The following is a 19,739-nucleotide window of genomic DNA, read 5'->3' on the forward strand; positions in this document are numbered from 1 at the left end:
TCAAATGACTTGAAAAAAGGAACTACGAATGATTCAGCTCGACTGACGTTTCCTTTTTGTTTCTGATATACTCTAACGAAGTTAGTGCTGTTACCAGTTTCAGTTATGAAACAAAGCTAGAAACAGTCACAGACTATGACACAAGCAATGGCTGATGGACCAAGCGCTGTCGAGTTTGAGGATGATGAAGAGTGTTGGATGCGGCTGGAGGACCACAGAATGCTTCTCCTCAAGACTATTGAGCCTTCACGAATAATACCATACTTAAGACAATGTAGGGTGCTTAATAGTGAGGATGAGGAACAGATTTACAATGATCCAAGTCTGGTCATTAGACAGCGAAAAGTAGGTAGGTAACCTTCACACCACTACATGTTGACATTGTTGTTTTTCTTGTCGTCTTTTTTTTTTTTTAAAGAGGCTAATTGTGTGTTCTCTAGGTGTACTCCTAGATATCTTACAAAGGACAGGTCATAAGGGCTATGTGGCATTCCTTGAGAGTTTGGAACTGGACTACCCTCAGCTGTATCAGAAAATAACAGGCAAAGAGCCGTCGAGGGTCTTCTCAATCCTTGTGGGTAGGTTTGCTATGAGCTAAAATGGGATAATGGTAGATAAATCAATGCCAGCAATAATAATCATAATTATTTATTTGTATAATTAGTAATATGTGCCCATTTGGTTCTCACAATTAAGATACCGCAGGTGAGTCAGGATTAACTCAGTTTCTCATGAATGAGGTGACTCGGCTTCAGAAAGTGCTTCAGGATGAGCGCAAAGCAAGACTGGCGGCGTCTGCACGTATAGCCGAGCACGCTGACACCATACGCCGGCTGCAGACACGGGAATGTGAGCTCCACAAACAGCAAGAGCGTGTACAGCGCATGCGTGAAGAACGGGACCAGATGTGGGAAAAGGCACGGCACTTGAAGGATGAGAATTACAAATTGATGAGAGACATGAACCGACTGAGTGAGGAGAAGAATTCTGCTCTCATGTGTAATCGGGACCTACAGCTGGAGGTTAGGCCATTTAAGAATGTATGACCAGTAGGTCATACGTTGCATCTACAGTATGTGTGTGAAGTTTTTAATCAAGTAGTGAGAGTTTTTCTATTCTCAATCAGATCGAAAGGCTGAAGCACAGCTTAATGAATGCCGAGAGCGATTCAAAGCTTCAACGTAAACGTACTATTACCCTGAAAAATGCTATGGAGCAGAGGCCTAGCCAAGAAATGGTGTTGGAGCTTCAGAAAGAGAATGATCTTCTCCGAGCTCAAGTGCAGGAGCTTCAGAGCTCTTCCCAGGTAAAATAGCTTTTTTTTTTTTAAAAAAAAAAAAAAAAAAAAGAGAGAGAGAGAGAAAAAGAAAAGGCTGCACTCATACAGTAGATCTTGTTAAGTCGAACTGACTACCTAGGCCAATGATTTTTCCATCAGGTCCAAATCCCAACAGATAATGAGAAGCCAAACATTGAGTCACTGGAAGATTTCAAGCATCAAAGCCAGGCACATGAAGAACTGGTCAATGAGCTTTATGAATTACGCAGGGAGCTACACGACGCTGAGGAGCTACGAGATAAGGTTTGTGTAAAAGGTTTACAATTTTTTTTCATGAGCGTAGCTCTCTATATGAACATAGTCAACAGCGAACTGTTTGCTTGCTTATTATGCAAATGTCATGTCTGCAGTACCTGGAAAGGAAGGATGAACTGGAACTGAAGTGTGAGATTTTAAAGAAAGACTCAAAAATGTACTGCATTCGAATGGAGGACATTTTAAAGCAGCTGGATGAAGTCATTAAAGAACGAGACAAGGTGATAAAATGACATTTGTAACCCTGCTTTGTGTTTGCATTGCACTCGTATCACGTCGAACATGAACCATGTACATGTTTATATTATGCTGTAAAGGCCTCCTTTTTTTTCTTATTAATAAGGCAATTTCTTCACGAGAAGAGTACCATCAGGAGAACTGTAAAAACCTTCAGGACAAGGACCGTTACCGCAAGCAGCTCCGAGAGATGGGAGAACGTTACGATGAGCTCCAGGTCCAGCTCTTCCGCGCTCAAGGAGAAATTCTTGCTCTTCAAGCAAAACTCCGGAAACAGAACCACTTCCACAAAACACTAGGGGTAAGCCTTTTATGCAGAACGCAATCACTCTTTTGCCATATGACATAACATGGTTTGCTCAGAAGTGGGAAATAACAGTTACAAGTACAATTCCTGAGTCTAATTTTTAAGTACCTGTACTTGTATTAGGTAAAATAAAAACTTTGATTGGACTTTTATTTTGCTGCATTTCATAAAGAAAAATCTCATTTCTCTAATCACATATTTGTAAAGTCATAATGGGACTTTTTCCACATCAGTAAAGCTCAGAGTCGATTTAAAATTCTTTAATCAGTGTGCTGCTATATACTGTATACTTTGTATTTATCAAGCTTGTGATTATGTACGTAATTATCATGCTAGCTAACATTTGAGAGATTAGCAATGAAGCTGTTGCTATTTAGCCCTAGCTAATATTTTCCTGTTTGTTTCTTGATGAAAAGGAAACTAATTTACCATCAGTAACTAAAATCATTGTGTGATTTCAAGCAGACGTTTTCTTCTACAAGTGCTTACATACTATTAGTAAATGTTTATTTTAACTTGAGTGAAGAATTTGAAGCTGAAATTATTATTATTATTATTATTATTATTATTATTATTACTACTACTACAACCACTAGAGGATTTATTTAAATGTGTAATTGCACTATTCCTTGACTAAATAATTTGGGTACCACTTCTGGATTTTGGCTTTGATTCTGTGTATCACGATGTGATTTAAGTGTATGTCTCTGACTTATGACAAAGTTGGATCATTTATTCATAGCGATCAGACATTTTGTATAGTCACTCAGTACTAATATAATATAGTATAATATTATAATATCATCTAATTGCCCCCCCCCCTCCCCCCTTCTCTCTCTCTCCCAGAGTACAGAAGGAAACTCTTTTTGGAGCACAGTGGAGGTTAGTGTGACTTTCTTCTCTTCATAATATCATTCAACAGTGATTCAGAGAGCTGAATAAGGCAGAATGAATGGTTTTGAAAATATGGATCGTATCACAGTCACAGCAGCTTGTTCCTGTTTTTGCTTTTGCATGAGAAATGATTGTGTGAATGATTTTTTTTAAAGCTTATTGTAACATCATTAAATGTAAATGTCAGTTCAGAGAGCTCACTAAGGTAGACAGAAGAGTGGTTCTTCATTTAAAAAAAACCCAACAACGAATCACACCCCAGTTCCAGCAGCTTGTTTCCCCATTTTTTTTGCTTTTGTTTGAGAAATGACTCTGCTTTTTTCTCTTTAGCTAAAAAGCCAAACAAGTGAGGAGGATTTCAAGGAGAGAGATGAGAAAGGTGCTTTCTACTTCTATTTTCTGCAATATATTTTATATTTCTTTCCTGTATTTAATATATGTTCTTTCTTATTGGTTTATGTCTGTAGCTGGTCTTCATTTGTACTGCTCTGCTTTTTTTTCCATAAATTCTGTTTGAAGGATGTCTATCAATTTAACAAACACAGAATTTGAAACGTTTTGAAACATTTTTGCTTCTAGTTGTATCAAAGGCAGAACTAGTCAGACCAGACTTACCACAAAACCTAGTTCCTATAATTTTTTTTCTTGGTTGGTTCGTTTCATGTTGGTTGGCATTTACTTTTCATTTTTGACCTCAGGTATAAGTGATGGTTCCCAAAGCCCAACCTCAGGGGAGTACAATGTCTGCATAAGTATTACAGACCCATGTACTTCAGATGCCAAGGAAGACAGTTTACGAGTAATACAAGACCCAAATCTATTCAAAGTTCTGAATTTTAATTACAAAAACTAGAATAATTACATTAAAAGCTACATTAAAACTACAATAATTACATTAATTATATTAAAAGGGGAAATAAGCAAGACTGTTTTGCCTATATTTTAATATGGCTTAATTTACAGGAGAGGATGTTCACTGAGGAGGAACTGTCATCCAGCTACCCACCCAGGCCGAGATGCAATTTTTATTACAGGAGGTTGGTATACACATTTTCCGTGACGTCACTGTGTCTCCAGCGAGACTGACACATGTGCTGCTGTGATTTTGCAGTGGTTTTTGAAATAATCTCACTTATTTGAATAAGGTTCAAGGTAAGTTCACTATCCCCACCATCCGGAGCCATTTTTAACAGTTTCTTCTCATGACAGGAAACGTGCCTTGAGAACAAAAACTACTGTTAAAGACTGTGCTAAAGAGTGCACACAGTGCGTTTTGGACAACTCCAGTGTGAGTGATAACACAGACACAGACGGGATTTGATATAAGCCTGACCAGGAGACGACATTTTGCACTGCCAAATGACCCACAGCAACCTACAGAGAAGACTGGAGACCATCAACCCCTATCAAACCAATTATAACCTTGGAATTATTGATGACATTGAATCTTAAAACAGTGCAATATGGTCAATTGAAACATGGTGTTTTGGAATTTCCTTAAAATTTTAAGCATTTAAATACATACAGACCTATGTGTTGAATTTAATAGAAATGTTGTTACACTAAGCTTATTGAGTTTACATGTATTAGATATTAGCTGCGTAAGCCAGTACATAAGCTTGGTCAGTCACAACTAGAAGAAACTGCACTGGTCTCTGTTTTGACGATTGTCTGAAGATCCAATAAACCTCTCTTCTCTTAAGTTGTGTGCCTCCACGTCGCTCAATTTTCACCAGAACCTGGGATTGGAGACCATTCAAATCCAACAAACACCATTCCACAGCCTTCTCTCTTTTCTGTTATGTTTCAAGACCCAACTGCCTGCAAATACTATGACGTCAAATACTGCCAGCTCTTGACTAATTGACTTTTTTTTGTGGCAGGGGTGAGTCCAGAGAAACATATAGGTACTGCACTCTCTACCCACCCCATGCAAATCTGGAATGCAGTGGTCACCAACCTTGTGCCTGGAGATCACTACATTCCTGAATACTTTAGTTCCAATCATAATCGTGCCCAGCTGACCATCTAATCATTGCATTAAGAAATTCTTGATCAACTAAAATAGGCGTGTGTTTTTTTGGTTGAAGATGAAACCTGCAGGAAGGTAGATCTCACGGAAGAGGGTTGGTTACTTCTCTAATATCTAATGTTTGTGGTAAATGAATTAGATTTTATGCTTCTTCTTTTTTTTTTTTTTTTTAAATATACATCTACAAATTGATTGATGTACAGACTTCATTCAATATAATGTTTATGGGACCTTTATACTTGATGGGTGATTCCATGATTGGTATTCCACATTTTTGTGTCCCACAGCATTGAACGTTCACTTGACCCTGTTACCTGAGCACATTCACCCCAATGAAATATTTGGAATGTTCCACATGTTCACCAGTATCCAAATTTTCTGAAGGTCATGGGAACATTCTTTTTCTTGATTTTCAATGATATTGTAATATTGATTGACAAGGTCACTGAAAGTAAACCAATATTTTAGAAAGACTGTAATGTCCTCATGCTAGTTAACCACATTTTGTGTATTTGCCATTCAGCAAAGAAAGCTTGAAAGAAAGTTTGGGGGGAAAAAAGAAGAGGCCTTTTCTTAGAACTAATGTTGAAAAATATAAAGTTACTTTTGTAAGAGTTACAAAGGCTAAATGGCACCACAATCGTAAAATCACCGTGATACAAACAATCTATTTGTGCTAATTATGATGTACTACTGGGTGGCACAGAGGGTAGAATCCGGTTTAATCCGGCTACCGTCTGTGTGGAGTTTCTGTGCATGTTCTCCTATCTGTGTATGTTTCCTCTGAGTTGTCTGGTTTCCGCCTACCTCCCAAAAACGGCTAAGTGTGAATGGGTGCATATGATGCCCTGTGATGGACTGGCATCCCACTCAGCATGTCTCAGGATCCAAAGCAACCCTGACCAGGATAAAGCCGTTACTTAAAATTAATAAAAGACTTTCTTTACCACCTCAGCACATGTACCCAGTAATTACACAGTAACTCCCTGCTACACAAAAATGAATGTCTATCTTTTTTAATTAATTACCTCAGACCGATGACCCCCTGCCCTGCCGGGCACGAGGATGCTTAGAGTACCATTAAGAGAAATGAGTATGTTGTGCAGCAGGTAATGTCCTTGTTGTGGTTTTACTGAGGACATGCTGCTCCACCTGCTGGTGCGCGCTTACACTTTTTTAATCACCTACTGGAAAGAAGAGGTGAAGACTATCCTTGTGACAGGGAAGATGATGGGAACAGCACTGGTGATAAATATGAAGATGATAATGCTAATAATGATGACGCATGTTCAGGGCACAATAAGCAGAATGGTACAGAGGAAAGGAGGGACGAGGATTATTTTTGTGACAGGGAAGATAAGGCTGGAGACAGGAACACTGCAGATGAAGATGAGGATGAAGATGAAAGTTCAGGGCACAATAAGCAGAATGGTACAGAGGAAAGGAAGGACCAGGATTATTCTTGTGACAGGGAAGCTGAGGGCTCAAAAGGCTGACTGGAAGTGCTGCCTATGAAAATCATTTTGAATTTCTTTGGCTCCCATCCACAATCTAAACATGTACATAAATAAATTAAAAGAAAACAAATAAAAATGTTTGAAATATTAAAACATTCATGTATAATCAGTTCTTTTAATCATTTCATTAATAGGACATCTATTTTTTTTTTTAAAGAAAACCATTCAATCCAGTACGGTTCATTTTGACCCCCTTTATGCATTCGTCAAGGTTTTTTTGGTTCATGCATTGTAGGGTTAAATAATCTAAAAAAATCTAAAAAGGTGTACATCATACCTGACACCTAGATGAACACATTACAGTTGGCTTTGTGACTGTAAGTCATTCCCTTCAAATGCTATTCAGCTTTAAATTGTGGTATATTTTGTGTATGGGCCCATTCTGTACTGAAATTCATTTCTGATTTACATATGATTTAATAGTTTATTTTAATAAATATCAAAAATCTAAAAGGTGTGTGTCATACCTGACACCTAGATGAACACTTTACAGTTTGATGTGTGACTGTACATCATTCCCTTCAAATGCTCTTCAGCTTTAAATGATGGTCTATTTTCTGTATGAGCCCATTCTCTCGTGAAATTCATATAAAATTTACATGTGATATAACAGTTTATTTTATTAAATATCAAAAATCTAAAAGGTGTGCGTTTTAGAAACGTGTTTAACAATGTCGTGTGTAACTTTAGAGACGGTCCCTTAATTTCCGCATATCTGCGAATGTCGAACTTCGCGCGTGAAGCCAACTTTATGGGAGTCCTTGTCACCATGGCGACGGGGAAACGCTGGAGCTGTTAGCCTGGAGAATGGATTTACTTTATCAGGACGTTTAAAACTCACCTGTCAAATCAACAACAACAACAATAATAATAATAATAATTTAAAAAACACGAACGAGGAGCTAACGTTTTTCCTGCTCTCAAAATTAGCGACGTACTTCTCATAGTATCTCATTATTTATCTAACGGTTTAATCACCGCCGCACGTTGTTAGCAGGTTAGCTAAAATAGCTAACATTAGCTAGAGTTAGCCACTGCACTAGCCATGGCTGAGATTCGTGTCGTTCCGAGCGGAAAGATTTACCGACAACTGTTTGACGCTCAGGTAAGATGATATTTTAGAGGTATTTTAAGGGTACTTCACTTTTATTTATTTATTTATTTACCTAGAGAACGCAGTGACGCATGATAAGGTTATAGCTCGATACCTAATAGACAGTGCTTGGCACTAGCCAAGTTATTGTGTACAAATTTGGAAAATCTCCAATAGTTTCTATTCTAAAAGGTAAGTATTAGTTAATCATTTCTCTAGGAGTACAGCAGGACAACAAAATAAAATAAAATAAAACAAACAAACAAACAAACAAAAAACCAACATCATGTGCTACACTTTACGGCCAAAAGTTTGTGGACATCTGACCATCATACACCTATGTGTGTTTGTAGAAAATCCCCATTCCAGATTTAATCCCCTCTCTTTGCTGTTATAATAACCTCCACTCTTCTGGGAAGGCTTCCCGCTAGATTTTGGAGCATGGTTGTGGGGATTTGTGATCATTCAGCCATAAGGTCGAGCGGTGATGGTGAAGAGGCCTGAGGTGCAGTTCCAGTTCATCACAAAGTTGTTCAGTGGGGTTGATGAGGTCAGGGTTCTGATTGATTTCTTAGTTCTTCCACTCCAGTCTGAACAAACCATGTCTTCATGGAGCTCACTTCGTGCTCAGGGCCTCTTAGTTCCATTGAAGGGAAATTGTACGTCTACAGCATACAAAGACAGATTTATACAGTTGTGTGCTTCAAACTTTGTGGCAACAGTTTGAGGAGGAACCACATATGGGTGTGATGTTCAGGTGTGTCTCTCTTTCTCATTGTCTTTCTGTCTCGTTCTCTCTCTCTCTCTCTCTCTCTCTCTCTCTCTCTTTCTCCCTGCATCGCTGTCTGTGTCTTTGGGCCCAATGTACATTTCAATAAATATTATCATAGTTCATGTTATAAGAAGACAAGAGTAGATTAGATTCATGTTAGTGTGTTAGTGTTGGCGGATGATGAATTAGTTGTTGTTTTTTCTCTCTGTAGGCTCACTTGTCTCTGTCTCTTCATGAGAGGAGGAGGCAGCGTGCTGCACATGCAGGTTGTCTGAGTGGCGATAACACCGATACTGGATCCCATCAGCATCCTTTAAGGAGTCAAACTGAGCAGTGCTCTGAGGACACCATGAGGTACAGTACAGTGGTAACTCTCTTGTTCATGATTGATTATAGATTGTCTCACTGTGAGGTGGTAATACACCCTGGCTCGATTGCAGGGCACAATGCACACACACTCACACAATCATTCACACAGACTATGTCGTGCATATTTGTAGTATGTTTTTGTAGCAGGTCAGGATCAAACCAGAGATCCTGGACCCCTGCTGCGCCACTGTGCCACCCTAACTGAAACTGTGACGGAATAAATGAACATTCCCTATATTCTCTTATATGTAATATGCTCCTTGGCAGAAACCAGCTGTTTTCAGGAACGAAACCTGCATTAAGTGTAGACCAGGATGATCAGGAAGAGACCACAGGACTGCCTGACCGTGTCGGTTGGTAGAGTTCATGAATAATCTTAAAACATGGATCACATTCATGTTGTTTTATGGGGCAATAACAGTCGACTCTTTTGCAGTTTCGGAAAAGTCCGGCTCAGACATCATTGAGCGACTCATGGAGAAAAAACAAAGGGAGCACATGGAAGCTGTCACTCAGCTCCAGAGGGATCTTATTGAGCTCAGTGCGGTATGTAATATATGTATATACAGTATCTCACAAAAGTGAGTACACCCTTCACATTTTTGTAAATATTTGATGATATCTTTTCATGTGACAACACTGAAGAAATGACACTTTGCTACAATGTAAAGTAGTGAGTGTACAGCTTGTATAACAGTGTAAATTTGCTGTCCCCTCAAAATAACTCAACACACAGCCATTAATGTCTAAACCGCTGGCAACAAAAGTGAGTACACCCCTAAGTGAAAATGTCCAAATTGGGTGCAATTAGCCATTTTCCCTCCCCGGTGTCATGTGACTTGTCAGTGTTACAAGGTCTCAGGTTAGTGTTACAAGGTCTCAGGTGTGAATGGGGAGCAGGTGTGTTAGATTTGGTGTCATTTCTTCAGTGTTGTCACATGAAAAGATGTAATCAAATATTTACAAAAATGTGGAGATACTGTGTGTATATATATATATATATATATATATATATATATATATATATATACACACACATGAATATGAAAGTAATTTCAGTACTGTAGATTCAACGGTTATTATATTACTGATGCTTGCCTCATATTGCATGTCTAATTTAATAGCTTTCTCTCTGTTTTGTTCAGGGTTATGAGTCATTGTTGAAAGAGACTGGGGAAGATTTCCTTCTCAAACTGTCAGAATATGATGAGGAGGTGGAGAGATTGATGCATGGTGGTGATTTAGAAGCCTTGAGCTATCAGGTGATATAGTATGGATTGCCATTGATCTTCCACCCGACACGTTGTTGGAATTGTGAGCTTGTTTGGAAACTTACAATCGTAATTCTCACTCAGGATCTACACAAGATTTGGAACTCTGTGAGCCATGAGTTTGCTATGAGGAGAAATTGTATCCAGGAGTTGGATGAGTTGCTTGTCAAATATGAGATTGAACGAGCAGCAATGGTAGAATATCAAAATGGAATTCTTATTCTCATCAAGTACAGACTTGGTGTATCTACAGTATATAATGTATAACTTGCCTATGTTTTCTAGATAACTGCAGTGCTTAGGAAATACACAATGACACTTGAAAAAATCAGTTATGTGATGCCCGGTGATGTCCACCGTCTAATTAATAATGAAGCTATGGTAGGTCACTTTTTTTTTTTGGAAAACAAAATCATTGTTCTATTAAGCATCCTCTGTTAAATTCATTGTGTCTTTTTTTTTTTTTTTAAATAGATGATGAATCAAGCATTACTAGCAAACAGACGAGCTTTAGCCAAACTACAGTTGAACCTGATGGAGAAAGATTTGCAGAAAGAGGTTCTTTACCACATGAGATGGGAGACAAAGCTTCAGGACTGGAAAAAAATGAAGGTTGTTACCGCAGTAAGCCAGTTTAAGTAAGTCCATTGCAAGGCAGGGCTCTTAAAGCTAGTATGCGTTAACATATCAAATCTAGAAAGAAAAAACTCTGTAGTGTTACTATGCTTGAAATCATACAAATCAAGGAAAAAACACAATATAACGACTTATTATTCATTTCCAGAGACTTCATGAACAGCCCTGAGATTCAAAACCCCAAAAATGTACAAGACACTTTAAGCACCATGCGGACAAAACAAAAAGTGTACAGTGAGCAACGCCTCAAAATCTTAGAGCAAGTCAGGTTAGGAATTCAATATAGTATTGCGGAATTTCAAAATACAGATCATTCAAAGGTGAACATCATTTAAAAATTCGCTTCTTTTGTTTCTACTTAAAGAAATATGACCCCACCAAACTGCTCGAAATCATCCACTGCTGAATGGTACTCCTCTTTATCTTCAGTTAATGAGCAAATTGGTAAGAATGTGCTACTATCCACACACACACACACACACACACATATGCATATATATATATATATATATATATATATATATATATATATATATATATATATATATATATATATATATATATACACACACAGTACTGGTCAAAAGTTTGTGGACACTCTACTGAAATGTTTCTCATGATCTTAAAAACCTTTTGATCTGAAGGTGTAAGATTAAATGTTTGAAATCGGTGTTGTAGAGAAAAATATAATTGTGCCATTCATTTCTTTCATTAGAAAACCAACATGTTATTTACAAAAAAATACTTTTTTTTAAATGGTTGATTTGGCGCGAAATATTCCGAAAAGCAGCCAATAAGAGTCCAGCGTAGGTGTGAACTCCTTTAATACTGTTTAAAAAGCATCTCAGGGGAATTCCTCAAGAAATCAGTCGAGAAAATGCCAAGAATACATTTCTGGAAAGTCTCGGCAAAAAGCGTGTCTACTTTGAATATTAAATAATCTTGATTTATTTGAGATTTTTTATCACAACATAATTCCCATAGTTTCATTTGTGTTATTCCAGAGTTTTGATGACTTTATTATTATTATTATTATTATTATTATAAAATGTGGGAAAAAAATGTAAATAAAGAATGAGTGTTTCTAAACTTTTGACTGGTAGCGTATATAATATAATTATATTTCTAATTAATTTACTGACTTTGTGATTGTTTTGCACTTTTTTTTAGATCGCATGCACACTGAGACCTTGACAAAACTGCATGAATATTACGAGAATACCTGGCAAGACTGTTCTCTGGAAGTTGAACGCTTTAAGGTTTGCATAACTTTTGGGATTTTATGTTTTAGTATTTCATTTAATTGTATGAATTGAAAGCAGAATAAACTTGCATCATGGACTCGCACAGAATGAACTCTCTACCTGCGGACTCACATCAGACGAGATACAGGAAATCGTTAATTGTGAGATGGTGCCTCTTATTGGCAAGTGCCAGACCCAAGCAGAGGAACGTTTAGCAGCAATGGAAGTAAGTTAAAATGAAAATATATCGTGAAACCTCATGCTGTGTGTTTGATGTTTGATGACCATTTAAAATGAAGCCATGTTTAATACTGTGCATTACAGAAAGCACGTGAGGGTTTGGCCAAAACTGCTGCATTCTTGAGTAAGTCTTTGTTCGAGTTTGCACGTGGGGCTGCTAATGTCTGGGAGATGCACAGTGCAGGTCTGCAGAGGAAAGAGCAGCAGCTGCAGAATTATCTAGAGGAAGTCCGCAAGAACTATGAAGAAAAGAATCAAGTGAGACTTGAGATAAACGTGTGCCTTGAGATATAGTTCTGTAAAGTTCAAGTAATCGAGGAAAGATCGTAAACCTGTGAATTTGACATCTGATGATGCAGATGCATGTCTTTTCTTTTTTTTTTATTGCCTATGGTTTGTAGAAAAAAGAGGCTCGGTTGGATGTGATGATGGACAAACTCCGGCAGGAAAGCACAGAGGAGGCCCTCAAAGCTGCACTGGAGCAAATACTTAAGTTTTTAGAGGAAATTAAAGAAGGGTAATTAGAAAAGGATTGGTTTATGTCTGTGTTGTAATCACCGTAGGTTTATCTTACATCACATTTTTCTACTTTCACAGGTATGTCAATTTCTATAAGGAAGGTGTTGATACAGTGGAGCGTTATCCTATAATGGTCCTAGAAGAAATCCACGCATACAGCGTAGCAGTCAGTCGATACTTCAGCGTCAAAGAAATATACAGTCAGGTACAGTTCAAGCCATCGTTTAGTTAAAATGTAATTATTAAGTGGGGCTTTGAATAATTCAGTGTCTTGTTTGGATACTCTAGGACCCAGAGGAGCTTCAGATACTTTATCCTTCACTTACCCTGCGTGAGTCAGAAGGTCTTAATGTCGTTTTTCATTTATCAAGTGGTACGCATTTAATAATACGCATTTACGTACTTGATCTCCCGCTATTCTGTCTTTCCTAGGTGCAAGTTGCATAAAGAAGTCGCCGCCCTCAGTAAATCTTTCCCCAAATGCTTTCCAGAATGTTACTCCTCAAGCACACACTCCTGATTTAGCCCACGCTGAGGTACATGTTTGTGCACACTTCTCTCCACCTGTTGCTTTACTTACCTTTTTAAAAACATGGTATCTCTCTTTTTTTTTTTTCTTCTTTTCTAGGAGAATATTGATTATTTCTCACAGGAGCTCAGAGACTCTCAAAGCGAAACTTTCACAACAGTAAAGGGAAACGTCTACAGCTGCCCCGTAATCCAGTGTGATGACGCAGAAGAGCATTTGAACGTTATGGAAGTGGAAGCAGTTTTGTATCCAGAACGCCTCATAGTGGAATTACAAAGAGAGTAAGATGAAAATTTTCAAAGCAACAGAGTAATAACGTGTTAAGCACGTGTTATTCCACTACCCGAGTCTGACTTGTGTCCCAATGTCACAGTGTGAGAGAGAAATTCTTTAATCACCTTGAGGAGAGGAGCCAGGAGGTTCTGAATCACACAGTGGTCATCATGGACACCAAGAAAGAGAAGCTAAAGTCTGAACTGGATCTCCGCCTCCATCTCCATCAGCCTCGAGCCAAGAGGATTGAGATGGACATTCACAATGTCCGAGCAGGTGTGATGAAATTCTGTTATGTGAACGTTTCGTTTGTTTTTTGAAAACCTGTTTGTCTGTTTGTGAACGGTGTCTATCGTGCCACCAGCTGAACTGATCTTGCATGAAGATCGTGTGGATCGACACTGCAAAGGCATTCTACAGGCTCTAGCTGATTTGCGAACCGACTTCGACAACCTCCAGGAGACACGGCGCAAACTAAATGAAGACTTTCGTACTAAAATCCACAGCAAGGAGGACACATTATACACTGCTACCAAGTCTTACACGTAAGTACTTCTGATTGTATGTTTGGCCGTGCACTAATACACTGGTTTTTCTGTTCCATGTTTTATCTATGTGCTTATGTGCATTTTAACAGGCTGGTGAAACTCAGTGCTTCAGTACAAAGCAGCTTGGCTGAACACATGAATGGCATCCAGGAATTACAGAGGCAATTTAGACAAAATGTGGAGATCAAATTTGAGGGCCTTAGAGAGGCCAATGCACAATTAATGAAACATTTCAAGTAGGTTCATAATGTTTTTCTTCTTTTACTTTGGAAACACCAGGAATCAAATCTATGACCATTCTCTTTTCTTTAAAGGCTGTTTGTCGAAGGAGGTAATTTTACCCCGAAAGAGATCGAGAAATACAGAAAGCATCTACAGAAGGTGGCTAAGCGCATTGACTCAGCTGACGAGGCTCTAATGCTGGACATGAAGGGCACAGAGTCCAAATACCTGGACCAGGTACAGTACACAATATGCAGTGGCTTACTGAATAATAATTCTACTCAATCGTTTACTAAATATTAAATGATCAATGTAAGCAGTAAAAGTGACATTTTTGTTACTCCGGTCAGGCCAAAGAGGTCATCAGTAAGTTTGAAGAGAAGCTCCAGTTTCTGAAAGTGGATCTAATGTTTCTTGAGAAAATCCAAAGTGTACTCACAAACACCCAAGTCCAGATTAAAGCAGAGGTACTTTAAACATTTTGTTGGTTGTTAGGAATTCTCTCCCACCAGTATTAGTCTAACGAAATATGCTTGCAGGCCATGAAGAGCAACACTCACAAAAAAATGATCAGCACCGTGATGAGTAAACTGAAAGATAAGCTTGAAGCCTACACCCAGTGCTGTCCGGATAACAGGGTAAATTCTGCTTCTGTTGATCACAAGCACGCCTTAAGTATGGAAAGTATATGTAATTCGAATGGACGGTATGTAAATACTTCAAACGAATGTGTTACAGGTAACATCTGGTGACATTTCTGGTTTAACATCTACCCTGATAGAAGAACTCAGAAAGAGAAGTCAATATCTAGACTGTTATCTGGTATGTTAGTGCACAACTACTCATTAGTAGTCTGTATTAAAGTCTGTTCTATGAAGATGATGAGGATAATGATTATGGTCAACTCATCACTATGATCATCATCATTGTCAATATTATTTGACCACAGGACCCTTCTATGGCTGTTCCACTGCCTGACGCTCCTCTGCAGGGGGCATTTGCCGTGGCAGCTCGTCCACGGTCCCGTAAGCAGGAGCAGGTGGGAAGCCCAGCTGCAGATCCCCTTCTCCAGCCCAGCTGCATGGGAGGTGCCTTCATGGACGACAAGGCTGTAGAGGTGGTCAGAGGACTGCTAAGGTAAAGAAAAAAGCTTAACAACAGAATTTGAAGAAAGATATTTCTTCACATTTACATGATTTAAAAATAAGAATTCGACACTACTAATTCAACAACAGCTAACTCAAATCTCTTAGCTTCCGCTTGGTAATTTCTAAACACCAGTACTGCTTTTTTTTTTTTTTTTTTTTTTTCTTTTTCTTTGGGGTTTCAACATTTTGGTAATGCCCACCCAGAAGGGAAACAATGTTTTTCAACTCAAAATGAAACTGAAAAAAAGGAAGAAGTGGTTCAAGACACACATTACACAAGATATATTTTCCCCCCCAAATTTCAGGATAAGCAAATCTCAAACCTGCCAAGATGCCAGTGTAGGTCTTAAAGAGGCAAACTCAGCAACAGTAACAGGTACACCAATGTTTTCTTCAATCCTCTGAACGGCTTGCTTGTTTCACAGTGTGTAACAGTAATTGTTTACATGCACACCAGTAGTCTGCCAGTCAGAGCAAGATATGATCACATAAACTGCACGGTTTGACAGTTAAAATTTGACTAAATTCTTACCTAAGCTTATACAACTGACACTTAAACATTTTCTCTGAGATTTTGTCCACTTCCTGAAGCTTCCAAAACCAACAACCTTGCAGTATGTTTTAAAAAAGGGAGTATGTGGCATGTAGATATGTCATAACATGGGCATTACACATTGTAGTTGAGTCAGATTATTCCTGGTGTTCATGTAAACGTGAGAATAAATGAATAAATCTTTTGGTTAGGTCTCATTTCTTAGAGAAATGAGTTAAGCTATTGCGTGCATGTAAACACAGCTGTTGTGGTTTCGTTTCTAACCCATCAGCTCCTGCCAGATCAAGCTCTCCTCCAGAGTCAGTTAACTCACAGAGGTCAGTTTTCACCTCACCACAGCTCATTTTCTATCAGACATTATTAAAATGTTCTCGGAAGATGCTTTCACAGGCAACATCGTTGTTCTATGTACTTCTTTGAGGAAAGTATTGAGTTAATATCAGTCAACATTTGAACTTTTTTTTTTTCTTTCAGCGTAAGGAGGTTGACCAAACCCACTCGGTTCGATAAGAAGTTTCAAGTGTTCGGCCCTAAACCTGATGAGCAACAGGAAATGTAAATGTTAACATGTTTTATATATATATATATATATAGAGAGAGAGAGATAGATACACTTTACTCATAGTAGAATATATTATGGTAACAGAAGGCTTTTTATTAAGCGGTGGGTAATTTGCATTCTTTCAGCCTCACTTTTAAGGGTTTGATCAATAACATTCTGTGGGAAGCCAACGACCTTCTCCTTCAGGCGGCTGAGGTACGCCCGGCTCTTTGATTATAGTACAAATAATAAGCGCTCGAATGTTGTGAACAAATTCAGATTAAGTCGCTTCACTTTCAGGACTTCTACAAGAAGAAGGAGCGCCGCTCGGTCAGCCGTCCTCAGTATATTCAGGAATCTTTTGAGCTGTGTGCCGAGGACTTGAACAAAAGGCTCCTTGTCTACCAGAGTCAGTCTCACGAGTACCACCGTGGCTGTGTACAAGGTGAGCCTCTCCCTTTCATGATGCTAAATAACTAATTCAAGCTTTTATAATCTCTAGACTTTGGATTGTAACAGATCACTGGGCAGATAGTTCAGAATGTGAAAATTTTCATTCCTACCAGGAAAAGTATTTTACCATAGATTTATTCAAGCTACACTGCCTGCCTGTCTCATTCCCAGTGATTACTGTAATAATGTTTAGCACTGGTATATGTCACTGAAGCGATATAACTCATCCTGTGCACTTTGCTGAGCCAGTGAAGGATTTTCTTTCTTATGTTATTTTAGTGATACATTTTGGAATAGTTATTTGTGGCCAGGAGTCCATGAAAGCACAGCTGGGCCTCTCTGGGAGGGAAGAACACCATTCTTCTCTCCTGGACACTACCCATCAAAAGTTTAGACACACTCATTCTTTATTTACATTTTCCCCCCACATTTTAGTATAATAATAAAGTCATAAAAACTCTGGAATAACACAAATGAAACTATGGGAATTATGTTGTGATAAAAAAAAAAATCCAAAATAAATCAAAATCATTTAATATTTTATCCTCAAAGTAGACACGCTTTTTGCCTAGAATTTCCAGAAATGTATTCTTGGTATTTTCTCAACCAATTTCTTGATTTTTTTAAACAGTATTAAATGAGTTCACACCTACGCTGGACACTTATTGGCTGCTTTTCCGAATATTTTGCTCCGAGTCATCTGTTTAAAAAAATATATTTTTTTGTAAATAAAATGCTAGTTTTCTAATGAAAGAAATGAATACGTTGGCACGATTATATTTTTGTCTACAACACCGATTTCACACATTTAATCATACACCTTCAGATCAAAAGCTTATTGACATCATGAGAAACATTTCAGTCGAGTGTCCACAAACTTTTGACGGGTAGTGTACATCAGAGCAACACACAGCCAGTGATGGGTATCTGATAATTTATGTATTCACAAGACAATACTCTCCCTTCAAGCGTATTCAGCTGCTACATGAGTGGGAAATGGCGCCTAAATTCAGGGAAAACTGTCAAAATTACTTAGTCATTTTTCAAAAAGTACTTGTTGAACCTTGCCTATTCACGGTTCTTGGGTCCTTTATTTGCCTGAATATACTTTGAACCATTTCTTATAATTTCCACAGATTTATATTTGTACGATTACTGCTCATAAATACTTAATGTTTATCGGACTCGTAATGAAAACATGCTGTAAAATTAATTAAAGGTTCATTCTTGCTTTTATTCCATGTTTAGAGTTCTGTAAGCAGCTGAAGACCATTGAGGAGATTGTCTGCGAGATACCCGAAGCGCTTCTAACAAAACTGAGGGATCAGCATTTGGAGGACCTGAGTCGGAGTTTGACGCTCGTCCGCCAGCAGTTTGAACAGACTTGGCAACAAAGTGAAGAAAAGAAGGTGAGCGGAATTACTCAGGGTATGCTATGCCGCTTTATTCTACAGTATGTGTAATATTTGAATAAGTTGTCCACTCGCTCTCCTCAGAGAGAACACCGCGGTAAGCTGTGTGTACGTCTGAACCACCCGGCTTGCGAAGAAGAACTGAACAGGCTGGTCGCAGCTGAGGATGACCGGCAGGAAGAACAGAGGAAGGCTACTGAGAATAACAGACTGGAACTCCAGGTCATACACACTTCACATTGCCACTTCCACTCTTCCACTGCACTATAAATTGTGACTTTTTTTTTTTTCCTCTCCTTCCTAACAGGCCTGTATTAAGAAGAACGCAGATGCGTTTGTGACTGCGCTCGCCACGTTGACGGAGCACTTGCTCTTCCAATTAGACAACATCGTGACCATTGACGAGATCCAAGGTGGATGTAAGTGGTCTGTGATGAGGCTTGGGTTGTTTTGGAAAGGTTAGGCGAATCTGACCTGAGAACGCTTTCTGTTCGCAGCGGTAGAACCAAAGCGGGAAAACATCACAACACTTGTACGTCGAACACAAGCGGGTACTCTACAGGAGGAGCGCAAGGAGAGACCTTTATCGGAGAAAGGGAGCAGGTTCAGACTGATAAGATCGATCATGTATAACAGGTGCAGTTAGCGGTGCGAATAAGATTACAGTTTTTTGTTGATTTTCCCTTTACAGAGCGTGGCCCGGAGTTAGTTACTTTGGAACCACTGAAGGTTCATCTGTCAAGCAACAGAAACGAGAGACCGCCACCATCACTACAGCTAAAACCACAAGGGCACAGCTTAAGGTTATGGAGGTTCGAAATGCACTGCATCAGGTAAATGCACAATACTGCATTTCTAGGCTGCAAAACAACACCACTTCTTATGTTAATAAGAATTTCTTCTCAGCCTGAAATCATTATGTTGGTATTGTTGACTGCATGTATCTGTTCGTCCCCAGAGTTATGAACAGAAGATCATGGAGGAGTTGGAGAGCTTGGAGATATCCAGGCAGGAACAGGAGGCAGAGTTGTTCCACTGGCAAGAGCATTGGAGAAACGAACTAAAGATACTCTCTACACTCAAATCAGAATAACTGAGGGATTAGTGGAGAGATGTCAGTTATATACAGTGCATCCGGAAAGTATTCACAGCACTTCACTTTTTCCACATTTTGTTATGTTACAGTGTTATATACTTATGTACATGTGCTTTTTTTGTTTTTTATTTTTAATAAATCTGCAAAGATTTCAAACAAACTTCTTTCACGTTGTCATTATGGGGTACTGTTTGTAGAATTTTGAGGAAAATAATGAATTTAATCCATTTTGGAATAAG

General features: G+C 38.6%; 2 protein-coding genes across 4 annotated transcripts; both read left to right on the plus strand.

Annotated features, from left to right (window-relative positions):
* The first annotated feature begins 54 nt into the window (after positions 1-54).
* On the plus strand, positions 55-4,729 carry card9 (caspase recruitment domain family, member 9). Of its 2 annotated transcripts, XM_053653925.1 has the most exons (12): positions 55-349; positions 441-578; positions 697-1,022; positions 1,127-1,306; positions 1,439-1,582; positions 1,690-1,815; positions 1,938-2,132; positions 2,985-3,020; positions 3,363-3,411; positions 3,731-3,831; positions 3,996-4,069; positions 4,242-4,729. In XM_053653925.1, exons 1-12 carry the CDS (start codon positions 136-138, stop codon positions 4,351-4,353), a joined length of 1,695 nt encoding a protein of 564 aa, XP_053509900.1. In that variant the 5' UTR covers positions 55-135; the 3' UTR covers positions 4,354-4,729. The 2 variants fall into 2 exon arrangements, 1 of the variants encoding a protein (XP_053509900.1); XR_008388965.1 differs by lacking the exon at positions 3,731-3,831 and having other exon boundaries at positions 4,242-4,377.
* Positions 4,730-7,288: 2,559 nt separating this feature from the next.
* Positions 7,289-19,660, plus strand: ccdc180 (coiled-coil domain containing 180). 2 transcript variants are annotated; one of them, XM_053653921.1, is made up of 38 exons: positions 7,291-7,686; positions 8,028-8,431; positions 8,658-8,800; positions 9,083-9,168; positions 9,252-9,361; positions 9,961-10,077; positions 10,171-10,281; positions 10,372-10,467; positions 10,561-10,724; positions 10,871-10,990; positions 11,087-11,166; positions 11,893-11,981; positions 12,073-12,192; positions 12,291-12,464; positions 12,608-12,723; positions 12,804-12,930; positions 13,014-13,056; positions 13,158-13,261; positions 13,354-13,535; positions 13,628-13,803; positions 13,892-14,072; positions 14,165-14,311; positions 14,390-14,534; positions 14,648-14,764; positions 14,837-14,935; positions 15,036-15,119; positions 15,247-15,434; positions 15,751-15,821; positions 16,270-16,315; positions 16,473-16,553; positions 16,686-16,755; positions 16,840-16,984; positions 18,241-18,401; positions 18,489-18,626; positions 18,712-18,823; positions 18,902-19,007; positions 19,096-19,237; positions 19,363-19,660. In XM_053653921.1, the coding sequence occupies exons 3-38, from the start codon at positions 8,796-8,798 to the stop codon at positions 19,495-19,497; spliced, it is 4,188 nt and encodes a 1,395-aa protein (XP_053509896.1). In that variant the 5' UTR covers positions 7,291-7,686; positions 8,028-8,431; positions 8,658-8,795; the 3' UTR covers positions 19,498-19,660. The 2 variants fall into 2 exon arrangements, with proteins under 2 accessions (XP_053509895.1, XP_053509896.1); XM_053653920.1 differs by lacking the exon at positions 8,028-8,431 and having other exon boundaries at positions 7,289-7,686.
* The last annotated feature ends 79 nt before the right edge of the window (positions 19,661-19,739 follow it).

Source organism: Ictalurus furcatus, chromosome 22, assembly GCF_023375685.1.
Source record: "Ictalurus furcatus strain D&B chromosome 22, Billie_1.0, whole genome shotgun sequence".
NCBI lineage: Eukaryota > Metazoa > Chordata > Actinopteri > Siluriformes > Ictaluridae > Ictalurus > Ictalurus furcatus.